We start from the raw sequence: 15,453 nt of genomic DNA, 5'->3' as shown, positions 1-15,453 counted from the left end.
TATAACTCTTTATCATCTCTAACTACAAATTCGTTTTTTAGGGTAAGTTTTATCCCATAAGTTATGACAATTAATTTCTGTTTTTGGTACAAAGATGGTAGGACTTTGCACAATTTATCACGATTGTTCATATCATATTTAATGAATATCGTTAGTTTAAGAGATGTGATCAACAATCGAATCAATAAACATGCTCTTATGTAGCTTAAAGATTAGTTGAGCAATCCTGCTCTTGTTCATTCAAACCAAGCTTTCCCTTAATTAATTAAAAAACTGAAAACAATTGCCCATCTAATTAAACCAAAAAAGCCACTTGAAATAACTTATAAGTTCATTAACGTCATGAAGAATAAGTATCTCAAATTTAATTAGAGCAGACCGTACCACCTTAATCATTTGATTAATTAATTTCAACGCCACAATTTGTAAAATAATATAGCAGCAGTTCCCCACAAAAAAAAACTTTAGTCTAAGCATGACTTATATATGAACGTTCAAGTGCTAAACAGTTAGTAAATTAATACAAGACCGATTAAATGTAAAAACAAAATATGAATACTAGTACATAATTATACTTTTTCGGAAAATTAAATGCATGATGATAATTTAGTCTAATAACACCTAGTCTTTCAGTTCAAATCTCATGAACTTCAATTGTTTGTTTGTTTGTTTGTTTTTGTTTTTTTTTAATAAACGATATTCTCCTTACAATAAACTAGTAATAATAAAGTTTAAATTCGTATTTTTCAATTGTTAATTAAAAATAATAATATACTTGAATCTTATACTATGTCATTCATAGCTATTTTCGGCAATCGAACTCTTAACCTATCGATTTTCTGAATTCATTGCATCCTCCCCACCTTAAGAGTTAAGTTTTTTTATGGCATATAGTATGCGATTTTTAGAAGACACTTTATTTTGATCATATACCTAGTGATCAAGTGATATCAGTTTGAATACAGGAGATATTACACCACAGATTAATGACATATTAATCCCTTTTCTATACAGTTTCGGTACCACATAAAGAGACATGATATTTTCTACTCCTGAAATGAAAAATGGTATCGATTTGAATAACATGAATGAATTCGACATAGAAGGTAACACTACAATATTGATCCAAAATTGTGCTAGTAACAATGTTTGTTAACTTTTCTTAAAGAGGAATCCCTCTTTGTATAGGAAGACTTATGCATCTAACTTAAGTATCTAACAAAAAAGAAAAGTAAAAAAAAAGCATCTAACTTAAATAAGTAGATCTCGGATCCAGTACTCTGCCAAAACAAACACAATTAGACACTGATTTTATTTTATTTTTCTTAGAAGATCTTAGATTAATTAAAAAATAATAATATTGGCATTAAGATGTTGAAGTTTTAATTTAATAAATATTTTTTCTAATATTATAAATATATTATATAATCCCCGCAAACACGCGAGCCAAATTTGATGGACGTGTTTGTCCTTGGTTGACTCAGACTCCCGCTGTCTGAGGCGGATGATTGCCGTTTGAGACGGTTCCTTACCAATTTTGGCCACTTCTACTTTTTCATTAATATTATTAGTCTAAAGCTCAATTGCAAAAGTCTAACTTACTACAATCGGTTAGTTATAAATGATGTGATCATAACTATAATATTTGACATTAAGAGTAGGAAGAATTTGTAGTTCAGCTAGTTAAATGTGTGTGTGTGTGTCTTTACGTACAAATTCATATGTTCGATTCCTCTTTCTAATTATCGCTTGTATGTATTTAGAAAATGACTAAAAATGAAGAAATGTTAAGATGTTGTCATATTTGTTACAAGGAAATTAATAGACATTTACACCACGGTACTGCAATAAAAATATATTATGTCAGTGACGCTAGCAACAATTAGGTGAACTCATCATAAGTTAATATATATCATTTCGTCCAATAATGTCTATCGAATTTGAAGATTTTTCTAACAAAATAGAGAAAAATATCATTAAAACTAAAACTAGTAAAACAGTTTTTCCATATTATAAATAATAAACATAAATACACATTACAAAGTTTGTATGTAAAATATATATAAACACTAAAATTCTACTTACTTACAAAATGATTTAACTAGTCTAGCTAGCAAGAGACTTGTAGTTCAATCGATTTTTCGCATTTGAAGTTCTCAATTTGATTTCCCGTCTCTTTTGTCCAAAAGAAAAAATTAGTTTGGCAAACGTTGGATCAGCCATATCATCATTGACTAAGACAGCAAGGTTTTTTTTTTCTTTCTTTTTCTTTAAAAAGTATACGGAATTATTAATAATGCCACTCCACCCACTTATTATTTTTTTTAAAACACACACACACGGTCAAGGATAAGTGTTATGGTCAATAAAAGATTAAAGAATTGAAAGCAGTAGTTTAACACTCAATTTATGTTACAACTACATTTTTGTAATTTTAATTTCAATAAATATTTTTTTATCAAAATTTCCTCACAACATTTCCCTTACCAAGAAATAATATGGGACTCCCATAAAAGTTAAACTCTCTATATACTCTCTGTCACTTTATAATTTACCATCAATTTCAATGCCAACATTATAAAATATTGTGCAAAAAACATAAAAGGATAAAGAGTCCATGAAGAGTTTCGCTTTTAAAAGAATCTTATTGATATTTCTCAAACCACTAAGGTTCTAACAACATGTCACTTTAGTATATTGCTTTACCTTCTCTTAATTTGCATCCCTCATTTCATTTTTTTTTTATTTTTAACAAATGATTTATTTACACTAAAGAGGTATGAGAGAGAGCTAAGCCTCAAATCTCAATTCACATCTTTGAAAGAAAAGTTATTTTCCCACTTTATAATTACTTTTTCTTTTCCAATCAATCCATGAAAATACAAAAATACAAAAGAAAAGAAGAAAAATAAAATATTAAAAATTAAAAAGAAAATGAGGGAAGGTGTAAGGTTTGGGCAAGGTGTCATTATCCCAAAGGAGAGTGTCGGTGCTGTAAGAAGGAAGACTTACAATTACACAACGCATTTCTCGTAATGTATGATCTGATTCATTTCCTGCTTTCCTTTAAAGTTTTCCATTTTTGATTGAAATCACTCTACACAAGTTCTTTGCTTGATTTTCAAGTGCTCCAATCCATCATTACTCACTAGGGTTTCAGCATTCTTCATCTCTCTCCTCTCTCTCTCTCTCTCTCTCTCTCCCCCTTCAGCAGAGTTAGCGAGAGAGTGTTTTGCAGTGAGTAGGATCTGTGACTGTGAGTGGGAAAGGAGAGTTCTTTTGTTTTTTTTAGTAGAGAGAAAGAGAGAGAGAGATGGGTGTGGATTTGAGGCAGGTAGTGGCAGGAATACTGACACTGGCAATGTTTGTGATGCTTGGGAACATGATTAAGAGAGACCATTTTGATTCTGTTGAAGTAAGTTCACAAAACCCACCACTAATCTCTCTCCACACTGCTAAGCTTATAACCTTACTGTTTTTTGTTTGATTTTTAATTGCAGAATAATCAAATTTTATGTCATTGTGCAACAGCATTTTATCTGCTTCTCGGTCTTTTGTTTCATTTGATTTGTTATCTTTGATGGGGTTTCATTGATTTGTTGTAATTGAAGTTTAATCACTGCAAGTTTCAATCTTTGGTTTCGGGTCACAGTAGATTTGTTGATATAGATGTAGCCCATTTTGTTAGAAATTGAGAAGCAAAATGGATTCAAAACTTGAGCTTTGTAATAGTTGAAGAAAGATTTCTTGTCAGTGACATTTATGGGATTCCAAAATAGGCAAAACATTTCTGATTGTTGAAAATTTTGATTTGTTATCCAAAAGATCTCTTTTGTTTCCCCTCTCAACCATCTGGCACACTTCAGTTTTCGGCGTTTTCGCTCTAGAAGAGTTGTGTAGTGTTCAAGTCTCATGCATATTTTTATGCAGTTCACATTGTTTATTTTCAGCAAATAGATATAAGCATTGATTTACAGGGATATTGTGTGATTTTCTGCTCTTTTGCGTTATATAGGAGAAGTTTCCTGGAGGAGGAGGAAGAGATACCTTAGAAACTTCCAAGTATTCAAAGGAGGGCCTCGTTAGCTTTGCTAAAAAGAATGGCGGGCCTTGGAAAGATGATGGCGAGGAGCTAAAACAGTGTTGGTCTAAGCCATCTGGTAAGTTTTCCTTGCCATTTGAAATCATTGGTAGTTTCATATACTGTTTATTGCAATGATGAGTTGCCTAATTATTTTCATAAATTCTTATCTTCTTACTTGGGTTAGCAGATGATGTAGAGCAGACGGAGGGGTACGTCCTGTTCTCATTAACAAATGGCCCTGAATACCATGTTTCACAGGTATTTAATGAACAGTTGATTTCGTTGATAGAGTTATTTATTTGGGTCCCTGAAACTGATATAACATTTCCTAAATATAAACTCTCAAAATTTCTATAAATCCAGTCATTTCATCCTTTTAACAATTGTTAGACTGTGCTACGTTGTATGTTCATCTCTGTTCTATATTATGTCTATTTACCGGAAATCTTTAGTATTGATTCTTTAACATTCTCTGCGTAGAGTGTTCATAACTTCATTTACATCAGACTTATGATCAGAGTTGTGTATTGCTACTTTATGGAATGATGAAAATCTTGGGTCTTTTTTTTAAAGATTTTCTGGTGTACATTCTTAAATTAGCCATTTGATCTGTAAACCAATTCACTATTCTCTCATTAATCTGTACCTTGGCACTCTTCAGGTCGCAGATGCCGTTGTTGTGGCAAGGTATCTTGGGGCAACTCTTGTACTTCCTGATATTAGAGGGACCAACCCAGGGGATGAGAGGTCAGTCGCTAATGCTCTATTAAAAGCATGTTTTCTTCGATTGTTTATAGTTGAAGAATAAGTATTACTCCTTGCCGTGTTGCTGCTGTGTTACTCTATCTGCACTTTGCTGATATCTTCTCTACTAATACCATAAACGAATTCTTTGGTTCGATTTAGATAAAAGATTTTGGCAGCCAACTAATTTAACTGAAATTCCAGGAACTTTGATGAGATTTATGATGCCGAGAAGTTTATAAGTAGCCTGGATGGTGTGGTCAGAGTAGTAAAAGAACGACCTGGTAAATTATCCACAAGGAATATTGCCGCTGTTAAGGTTCCCAATAGGGTTACAGAAGATTACATTGTTGAACATGTGGAACCAATTTATAGATCGAAGGGCAACATAAGGCTGGCTACTTACTTTCCTTCAGTTAATATGAAGAAGACAGAAGGAAAGAGTTCTAGCGATTCAGTTGCATGTTTGGGGATGTTCGGAACATTAGAATTGCAACAAGAGATTAGTGAAGTGGTCGAATCAATGGTTGAGCGTCTGAAAACTTTGAGCCGCAAGTCAGATGGCCAATTTGTAGCAGTGGACTTGAGGGTTGACATATTGGAGAAGAAAGGCTGCCAAGGAGGAGATGAAACCGGAACAAAAAGTTGCTATAACGCACAAGAGATTGCTTTATTCCTGAGGAAACTTGGATTCGCAAAGGATACCACAATCTATCTGACCGAATCAAAATGGGACAGCAGTCTTGATGCTCTTAAAGACATCTTCCCGAAAACTTATATAAAGGTGCATGCTTCTTCTGTCATGCCTTATATTTTACTTTGTTTCAGTTACTCCCGAAACCCATACCATTGCTATTCCAGATGTAGATTTTGTACTTAAATGAGTCCGGAATTCATTGCAGGATGGCATTATCCCAGCAGACAAGAAGTCAAAGTACCTGGATTCCAAGGGGTCTGAATTCGAGAAGATCATTGACTTCTACGTGTGCGCGCAAAGTGATGTATTTGTACCAGCCATTTCAGGCTTGTTCTATGCAAATGTGGCAGGTAAGAGAATTGCTTCCAGTAAAACTCAAATACTTGTCCCAGCTGACATCCCCGACGCCTCTGCATCTGCCTCCAAATTCATCACACATTATGTCTCGAAGAAGAACCATTTGGCGTATTCATGCTACTGTTAATGTCCCTCCGTGAGAAGAAACCCGGGAAGAAGAAAGGCGGGGCGGATGCATCGAAGCCTTCAAAGAGGGTGTTAGCTCAATCGAGATTTATATGGTTACGCAGATTGGACAGGCTAGTTTGTATAATAATGTATACTTAATCTGGGTTACAAGAAACCTTAAACAGAAATTTGTCCGTTAAAAATGATGTTTTGAAGGCACTGTTTGATAGGGCAGGAAGTTTTGAACCTTTAAATGGTTCATAACATGTGTTGTTTGATTATATTCCATAACATTTTTCCTATATTCATTGTAATATTGTTATCACATCGTATACAATTTTGTGTTTCTCTCATCACGTGTTTGTGATACCTAAGAATCTCACTTTTAAAATCTGGATATTTATACAATTTGGACTTGTAAAAGATTAATTAGGGAAACGATTTCCACACTGCTTTTTCCGTCTATTGTTGACAGTTGATCATTCGTTCAATCCAAAAGCCGTAACCAAAGAAGAGAGTGGGAAAGGAAAACAAAAGACTGCGGAAATCATTTTCTGTTAATTAAACCAATATTCATGTAAGGTCAACAAATAAAGCAAATTTCACATGGGTTTGGATCTTAGAACAAAAAGAAAATAAGAATAAGAAAATGGAGAGTTGGATCAACATCCAAGGTAGTTTTGTCCATAGAGGACCATACTAAATCTGACTTGATTCAGATGATAAAAGTATAATATAATCACGTAATTACAGGTCCTTGAAAAGAAAAAAAATGGAACAAGAGTTAAATGTGTATAAAATGGAAAATGGTAGGAAACCATTTTTAAAATCACATTTTGGGATCACATGCATGATGCCCTAAAGTAAGGCTTTGTGATTTAAAGAATTAAAAAAAAAAAAAAAGATTAACCATTTTCGGCAAGACTTATATTGAGGTTTTTTTTTTCTTTTTTTTTTTTTTTTTTGAAAAAGATACGATAGCAATTTTATTCATAATATTAATGAAGCATAAAATGTGACATCCCACATCGCCTAGGGGAGTGATCCTTATATGTATATTCTCATCCCTACCTAGCATGAGGCCTTTTGGGAGCTCACTGGCTTCGGGTTCTGAAGGAACTCCGAAGTTAAGCGAGAAGGGGGCTAGAGCAATCCCATGATGGGTGACCCACTGGGAAGTTGCTCATGAGTTCCCAAAAACAAAACCGTGAGGGAATGGTAAGCCCAAAGCGGACAATATCGTGCTACGGTGGTAAAGCAGGCCCGGGAAGTGATATGTCCCAGACCGGGATGTGACAATTTGGTATCAGAGCCTAACCCTGGTCGCGTGTGTGCCGACGAGGACGTCGACCCCCTAAGGGGGGTGGATTGTGACATCCCACATCGCCCAGGGGAGTGATCCTTATATGTATATTTTCATCCCTACCTAGCACGAGGCCTTTTGAGAGCTCACTGGCTTCGGATTCCGAAGGAACTCCGAAGTTAAGCGAGAAGGGGGCTAGAGCAATCCTATGTTGGGTGACCCACTGGGAAGTTGCTCATGAGTTCCCAAAAACAAAACCGTGAGGGAATGGTAAGTCCAAGGCGGACAATATCGTGCTACGGTGGTAGAGCAGACCCGGAAAGTGATCTGTCCCAGGCCGGGATGTGACATACAATCATGTAGCATGGCATCCTGGATAGTAACCGGAGGCACCTCAAACCAAGACTAGGAACAGTAGAACTTAAGGCCAATTTAGCCATACTGTGCGCCACAACATTGGCAAATCTACATATATGATTTACTTTCACTGTAGCAAAACTCTGCAATCTGGCTTTCACATCCTCAATTAATAAACCAATAGTAGAAACGCCACAATGGGGACTATGCAATGCTTGGACCACTTGTAAGGCATTACTCTCCAGAATAACTAGCCTCCAATGCAATCGTGCAGCTTGGTGCAAGCCTGCACGAGCTGCTAGAATCTCCACAGTATAGGGGTCGATCACATGAGGAATTTTACAAATGAAACCTCCACCATAGGTAAAGGCTTCGTCACGAAAAACCACACCGATACCCCCACACTTCGAATTTGAACAAAAGGAAGCATTGACATTAATCTTAATCTAGTTTGGCAGTGGTGGAGACCACTGAGAAGGAGAAAGCAGGGGGCAAGGAGCAGTTTGGAGTTGTGAAGACACAAAATCCGATAGGAAAAGGCCCGCCAATCTACTCACCATAATAGGGTTCTCCTGCTTATCATCCCAAAGAAGGGAATTCCTAGCACGCCAAATAGAATGGAGAAGGGCAAGAAGAAGATGAAATTGACCATGCTTGAGGACAGCAACACGACAACTAAGCCACTCCAAGAAGCAAGAGAAAGAAGAGCGGAGTGGTCCAAGCTCAATGTTGGTAGACGAACAAACGACTCTTGCAAATGGACATTCAGCAAACACATGTAGCGCCGACTCCGAAGAGAAACTACATAAAACACAAATGTCATCCACCGCAATGCCTTTATTGAGGTCCACTGTTTGCATTTTATTTTAACAATGTATTTCCTTCTTCATTAATGAATATCGTACTTGAACTATAAAAAAAAAATAACCGTCAACAATAAATTATGTGGTTTACAAATTTCGGTTTTAAAAGATTTTCTAGTTAACATTATACGTATAAATATATTAAAATTTAATAATGTGTAACGTATTATCTTCCACTTAGTCTTTGTCTTTGACAGAATGGTATACCCTACTCCCACGAGCTCCTTCTGAAACTTGTCTACCATTTTAGATGTAAATTCCAAACCTTAAAATACCAAAAAAAAAACCTCCCAAACCAATTGGATTGTAGAAAATGAAATGTCATCTTGTTGGGAAGTGGTCATTCTAATCAAGATTTCAGATGAAAATGATTTTTGCATGGTTATGTTTATTTCTGACAATTAATTTTTTTTTCTTCAAACGATAGATTTTGTTAAATTAGATGTTAGATTAATCATCGACGTTATTTGAACCCATGTTGTCTTATAAGAGTTAAACTCATTTCCACCACTATAATAAAAGGCCACTTCATTCAATTTCTTTTATTTTTATATATGCTCTGAAATCACTTTTCTTTTCAAGTTTATCCATTCCACAAAAGAAAACGAATGACAAAATGGTTAGATATAATACTAAGAGATAAATAAATGAAATGAATGATATAATCATGTGAGCCGTCTTAGCTCAGCTGGTAGAGCGCGTGGCTTTTAACCACGTGGTCGTGGGTTCGATTCCCACAGACGGCGATAAGTATTTATTTTTGTATGAGTTGGGGTCCATAATTAAGAGTACATTCCACATTAACTTCTTTCCTTTTCTTTTTTTTATTTTTATTTTATTATTATTTTATTTAAAGAACCAGCAAGTAACTTCACCACAGTAATTCATTTTTTCGGGAGTTGAGAACTATATTACTTTACTGTTCATAAATTTATTTTGTGATAGAATGTTTTCTTTTCATTATCTTTTAGTCAATAAAGAGAATTTTATTAATATGTAATTTATATTTTAACAAAGCATTTTTCCACTTGGAGTATGTCGAGAATTTCAATAAAGATCCAAGTGTGTGAGCCAATTAGGAAATGTATTTAAAAAATAATTTTGTTTGAAGCATAAAAGTGTTTTTATTAGGACTTTGAAAATTTCAACCAATTTTTTTTCTAGAAACACTTCAAGTAATTTTATTTATTCAAAATACTTTTAAATTTTCTACTAAACATAATTGACTTTTTTATGATCTAAAAGCACTTGCAGATATATCTTATATTTAAATTTAATTATTTTTTCATTTGGACACAAAACTTACTGTAGTAATGAGTAAATCTGAGTTTAATTATTTTTGGATTGTCCTTACCATAATATGAATTCTTTCTTCTGATTCCAGAGGAAGGAACAAATACATTTTGCATCACATCTTTGTTGTCGGGGCTTATAAAATTGGAGGAATGCGTCGGGTTTTTTTTTCTGATCGAAGGGTTTCTCGGTGAAGGGAGTGGTGGGAAGAGGGATTTGCAGAGGTTGAAAGTTGTGACCAAGACTGAACAAAGGGGAATTTGTGATCAAAGACCTTGGAAAAACTCGATATTGCCTAAATCTGGAGATTGTACAATGCTTAAAGTACTGTCATGTTTCGAACCCGGGTTGGCGGAAAATTTGAAACTAGATCTGGCGCGTGAATAAAACTAAAAATAAATACAAAAAAACAAATTTCTCTTATACAAATAACTCCAAAATCCTTACAGGGTGTACATAATAAATTAAAATCCTTAAAAGTCTTAAATCCCTCATCAAACACAACCTCAGCTCGTCTATCACATTTCTTGCCACATAACTTATCTGTGAAATAAAAGGTGAGGGGTGAGCAACAACCATTGTCGCCCAGTGAGTGGAATATGTAATATGTTAGTCAAGCGATGTCCTTTTTTCACACGCTAGAAGTATGACAATAATATCAAAACTTTAGCCACGTAATTCCATATCACATCATCTCCTTATGTGTTCATTAGATCCTTCCTCAAATTTCACTCACCACGTGACCCCTAATATCCATTCCACCTTAATATCCCCGTGTGAAGTTTACATTTATCCCTTGGATTAATGCAACACTAAAGTTCTCATGCTCCATGAACATCTCAAACAATTCCACCTAGAATGTATCTATATCACATTGTAAACATTTCAACAAATCAAACATGCTTGATTTAAAATAGATGGATATTTGTAAATAGATGAAAACCCACGATAGCTCGTGCGTTTCGTTTATAAAAAAATAAGAATATTTTGAAACACATTATATAAACTCCTCACCTCGATCGATAGCTAGAACCTCGGCAAGACAAGTCCACTAACAATCTCCACACAACCAACTCCCTGACCCTAAACTTTCTTTCTTCTCTCTCTCTCTCTCTCTCTCTCTAAATATAAATACACACACACACACACACATATATATATATGGGATAATATTTTAACAAACATTTTTACACTTCTTTGTAACCTTTAGATTTAATAAAATTCAACGGTCTAGACTAAGAGTGATGTGATTAATTGACTTGAATGATCATGTGGATAATAATTAATAAGGAAAATGCTAATCTCAATTAACAAAAAATATCTAATAGAATAAAATTGAAGGAAAAAAAAAACCATTTGAACCCTAAACTAAAAAACATGAAATCTCTCCTTTGCCGATGAGGTCTGCAGTGCTTCTCTTCTTTCATTTTATAAAAATAATCCTAATAATAACAAAAAAAACACGATTTAAGAGTAAAAATCATGATTCATATGAACTCATAAAACTTAGTTTTATCACCTTGCATATATGAACAATAATATAGAATTTAGAGACGTTTCATTTTGCTTACGTAACGAAGATTCAAGGCATGGAAGTTGCAAACCTGGGGGAGATGGAGGTTGCAAACCTCCTTTCTTATTTTCACGATTATAGCTAGGGTTTCTTCCCCTTTTAATTTTAGTTTTACTTTTTTTCCAGATTTTAAGTTTTTTCAATTTTATTTTTATTTTTAATATTAGTTAAAATACACATAAGTATCAAAGTTATTTAATGAATAAATAAGAATCCTTGAATGTTAAAAAATCTAAAGGTTACAAAGAAGTGTAAAAATGTTTGTAAAAATATTTGTCCCTTGATCCTATCCTTATATATATATATATATATATGTATGTATGTATGTATGTATGTATGTATGTATGTATATACAGGTTCTTTAACAAGAGGGATCCCCATTTAAAAAAAAAAAATGAGAACATCCTCTTGACCGTTGGATTGACTTTAATTAAATTGTGTGGTTGAGATTAAATCACAGGCCACATAATTTCATTAAAATCAAATCCAACGGTCAAGAGGATGTCCTCATTTTTTTAGAAAAATGTGAATCCCTCTTGTTAAAGGATTCCTATATAAATATATATATATATATATATCTATTCTTCAAATAGTGAAAAACAAAAGTCACTGTTCATTCAGCTTTTGTAAAAGTAAGCAACGTGATTCCACAGTAAAGGCATCATCAACAGTAAAAAACAAAAGGGTCACTATTCATTCAGCTTTTATAAAAGTAATAACGTGACTCCACAGTAAAGGATCATCAATCAGCCAGCTTTGCCAGTTTTCTTCTCATACCAACGGGATTCCCGGATGAAAATGGCACTATTTCAATCATTCTCCTCCCTCTATAAAAGAGGAATTCATCTTCACAAAAAGGACACGAGTTTTAAAACTCAATAGCTCAGTTCAATATCATCTCTCTGCTTATCCACAAAGGACAAAGATTATTTTCCAAACACTTGTAATACCTATATTATTCAGGATGTCTGCGAGCTCCACCTTGTTTACTTGTTTCATCTGCCATTAGGCAACATCTGTTTGTAATCTGCATTGCAGTAAGTTTTCAATAAAACTTATTTTCAAAACATATTTGCATCATTACATTTAATTCATTATTTTCATGGAATTATCTTCTATGATTAATTTAATCCTTTCTTTTCATGTTATCATCAGTCATCCATGGATGTTTCTTTTCAATCAACCTGAGTTTTTTTTTAAATCAATATATTGATATGCTACTCTGTTTCTATATGTTTTACTTCCGCACTCTAAATTCTATGGACGGTTTTGCCGCCTGCTGTTGTTAGTTCCGCCCCATTTGACTATATATATATATATATATATACATATATATATATATATACATATATATATATATATATATATACATATATATATATATATATGCAACGTAGATAAAAGAAGGATAAAGGTCGAGGAAATGTAAATGAAATGGAGAAGTGGCAGAAGTTATTTATATAAGACAGACAGGAGTCGACAAGTATAGCAGGAGGTGTCCAATATCATTGGATAATAAGGTATGAGAGATTGACACTTGTTAGGGTAGTAGTTTTGGCTGCCAAGTGGATAAATAGGCGTCACTTAAAGAGGATGAATGGTACACACGGAGCAACCTCAAGCTCCAATGTAATGACAATGCAAATAAGATTGGATTGAATGATTGGATGGTTACTATGGTGGTGCACCTAAGAAGTGGACATCTGGGTGAACAACCACAAACAACATTGATCTCGATCACCACGTCTTGTATGCAGGAGGAGGTGTGCTAACCTAATGCATGGAACAAAAGATATCTATACTACTATGGTTTATTATATACACACATACAGGGCATACATACGTATACAATACATAGAAAATAACAAACATGAAACAAAAGATATTTTAAAATATCATATATATTTTTTTAATACAGGTCTCACAAGTACTCCTACGGTTGTCTAAATGCTAAATGCAAAATGAGACCCTCTTCATCCTAAAGACAATGATAAAGAGGTTTTGGAGCCTGGAGTTACATATTTGAGTGCAATTGGTGCTTTTTTGTACTTAGCTCAATGCACTAGACCTGATATCTCCTTCGTCGTTAATCTATTGGCAAGATATAGCAACGTGCCAACACGCTGACACTGTAATGGTGTTAATGACATCCTTCGTTGCCTTAAAGTTACTACAAATGTGGGCTTATTTTGTCCCTATTCATCTCAAAATAGATCATACCCCATTAGTCTTCAGAATGATATTTGCCTTGTTGGTTATGTTGGCATAGGTTATTTATCTACTCCACAAAAGATACATTCTCAAATCGGTTACATCTTTACTGCTAGAGACACCTCAATATCTTGGAAATCAACTATATACACCTTAGTTGCACATACTTCAAACCATACTGAAATTCTCGACCTTCATGAAGCCACGTGCAAATGCTTTTGGATCACAGACGTTATTGAGCATATTCGAAGAACTTGTTGACTTTATTCTGTCATTGATGTCTCTTTTAGGTTGTCATACTACAACAGTCTTGATAACGAACTACGAAGACAACACTGTCTGTATCGACCATATCAAGAATGACTTGTCAAAGGACATCAAGCATATTGTGCCGAAGTTTTTCTTCTCACATTAGCAACAAGAACATCAGAAGATTGAAGTCAAGAGGATCTAATCCCAAAACAACATTGTCGACCTCTTCACAAAATCATGGTCAACGCCTACTTTTAAAAAGCTTGTTCAAGGAATTGGATGCGTAAATTGTCTGATTTACAATGTGTGTAGTTCTCATTGAGTTTTGTCAACTCATGGGGAGTATCCTGAGGTATACTTATTTGACCTTAGTCTACTATTTTCCTACGATCATAATCTTTTTATCCCATTGAGTTTTTGTTGCCTAACAAGGTTTTGATGAGGCACAAACTCTGGGTTGGTCATACCCTTGTGTGTGTTTTACTTATGTCCTAAAGATGTTAGTTTTGACTTGTTGTTTTTACTCACTTTTCTCCTTAGCCTATGAGTTTTGTCCCAACTTAGATTTACCATAGGCAGATTTTGTGAAGTTTATCCTAATATACATTCTTCCTTATTTTGAAACTCGCATTCGCTACTTGGGCCGACTAGACGAGTAGACTTCATCAATTGCTTCTACATCATCCGTGAAGATCTGATGCGCCATTCACATGAGTATTTACACACCTAAAGTGGAGTGTTGTAGTTAGAATTATATAGCACGTGTTATTGTGTAAATCCTAGTGTATTGTATTCAGATTCTTATGTAATTCTAAAAGATCTTAGGCTTTCTTACTTGTAGCTTAAGTAAACCCATTATGTTCTCTATAAATGAAGGTACAAAGTAGGAGGAAAGGGCACACCCAGAATTTCCCTACACCTATCTTTTCTCTCTCTTTGTCACCACACCGTTTCTATCTCCTTCAATTTAATTTAGGTCCCAAACTTTCCTATTCTATAAGGCGTTAGATTATCCCTTTTCTAATTGGGATTTGTTGGGTTAGTAAATTATGACAAATTTGACACTATCGACAGAAAATAGGTGAGTTAAAAGTCTCGTTTTATTGGTCACCTAGTGACTAAGGATATATGGTTGAAATCAAACGGTGGGTGACTATGCATTCCTTGATTACTAGGTGACTATGAGAACATTTTTGGATAAATTAATAAGCTCAATTGTAGCAATATCTTTAGATTATAGCCCAAGTGCATTTTTGCCTTATTGATGCAATGGTATTGGGCGTGGAATTTGCGGTTAACCACTCAATAGTCCAGCTAAAACTAGGTATCGACACTGCCATTTGTAAAGTTGACCTTGAAATTTTCACTTAAATATTAAGACATCGCTAAATTATAGTACTAGTGGCAAGTTACGATTTCAGCTTTAGAGTCTTCTGTTAAGGGTAGATTGTTAGCGGTCACCCACCCCTGAATTTGATATTAGGGTTGAAATATAACATAGTCGTCCTCAAACTAGGACACTCTTTAAACTACTGGTCCCTTCCTTTGGTACCGTCAAACCTTTTGTTTTTTTTTTTTTTTTTTTTTTGAACAAATGATATTATCTCCACT

General features: G+C 34.3%; 1 protein-coding gene and 1 non-coding gene across 2 annotated transcripts; both read left to right on the top strand.

Annotated features, from left to right (window-relative positions):
- The first annotated feature begins 2,977 nt into the window (after positions 1 to 2,977).
- On the top strand, positions 2,978 to 6,343 carry LOC103941175 (protein MANNAN SYNTHESIS-RELATED 1-like). The gene is made up of 6 exons (XM_009351367.3): positions 2,978 to 3,415; positions 4,016 to 4,160; positions 4,272 to 4,342; positions 4,746 to 4,831; positions 5,033 to 5,612; positions 5,731 to 6,343. The coding sequence occupies exons 1-6, from the start codon at positions 3,314 to 3,316 to the stop codon at positions 6,007 to 6,009; spliced, it is 1,263 nt and encodes a 420-aa protein (XP_009349642.2). The 5' UTR covers positions 2,978 to 3,313; the 3' UTR covers positions 6,010 to 6,343.
- Positions 6,344 to 9,186: 2,843 nt separating this feature from the next.
- TRNAK-UUU lies at positions 9,187 to 9,259 on the top strand. Its single transcript has one exon. It is a non-coding gene; the product is annotated as a tRNA-Lys (tRNA).
- The last annotated feature ends 6,194 nt before the right edge of the window (positions 9,260 to 15,453 follow it).

This window comes from the organism of the source record quoted next, unplaced genomic scaffold (genome assembly GCF_019419815.1).
Source record: "Pyrus x bretschneideri cultivar Hongxiangsu unplaced genomic scaffold, Pyrus_bretschneideri_v1 Contig37, whole genome shotgun sequence".
Classification (NCBI taxonomy): Eukaryota; Viridiplantae; Streptophyta; class Magnoliopsida; order Rosales; family Rosaceae; genus Pyrus; species Pyrus x bretschneideri.
The sequence above is the reverse complement of the archived record's forward strand: the minus strand, read 5'-3'. Positions and strand labels throughout refer to the sequence as shown.

Coding starts and splice junctions, on each gene's coding strand:
- LOC103941175 (XM_009351367.3), top strand. CDS start 3,314: ATGGGTGTGGATTTGAGGCAGGTAGTGGCAGGAATACTGACACTGGCA. Junction 4,343..4,745: donor CTGAATACCATGTTTCACAG/GTATTTAATGAA, acceptor GGCACTCTTCAG/GTCGCAGATGCCGTTGTTGT. Junction 4,832..5,032: donor ACCAACCCAGGGGATGAGAG/GTCAGTCGCTAA, acceptor CTGAAATTCCAG/GAACTTTGATGAGATTTATG.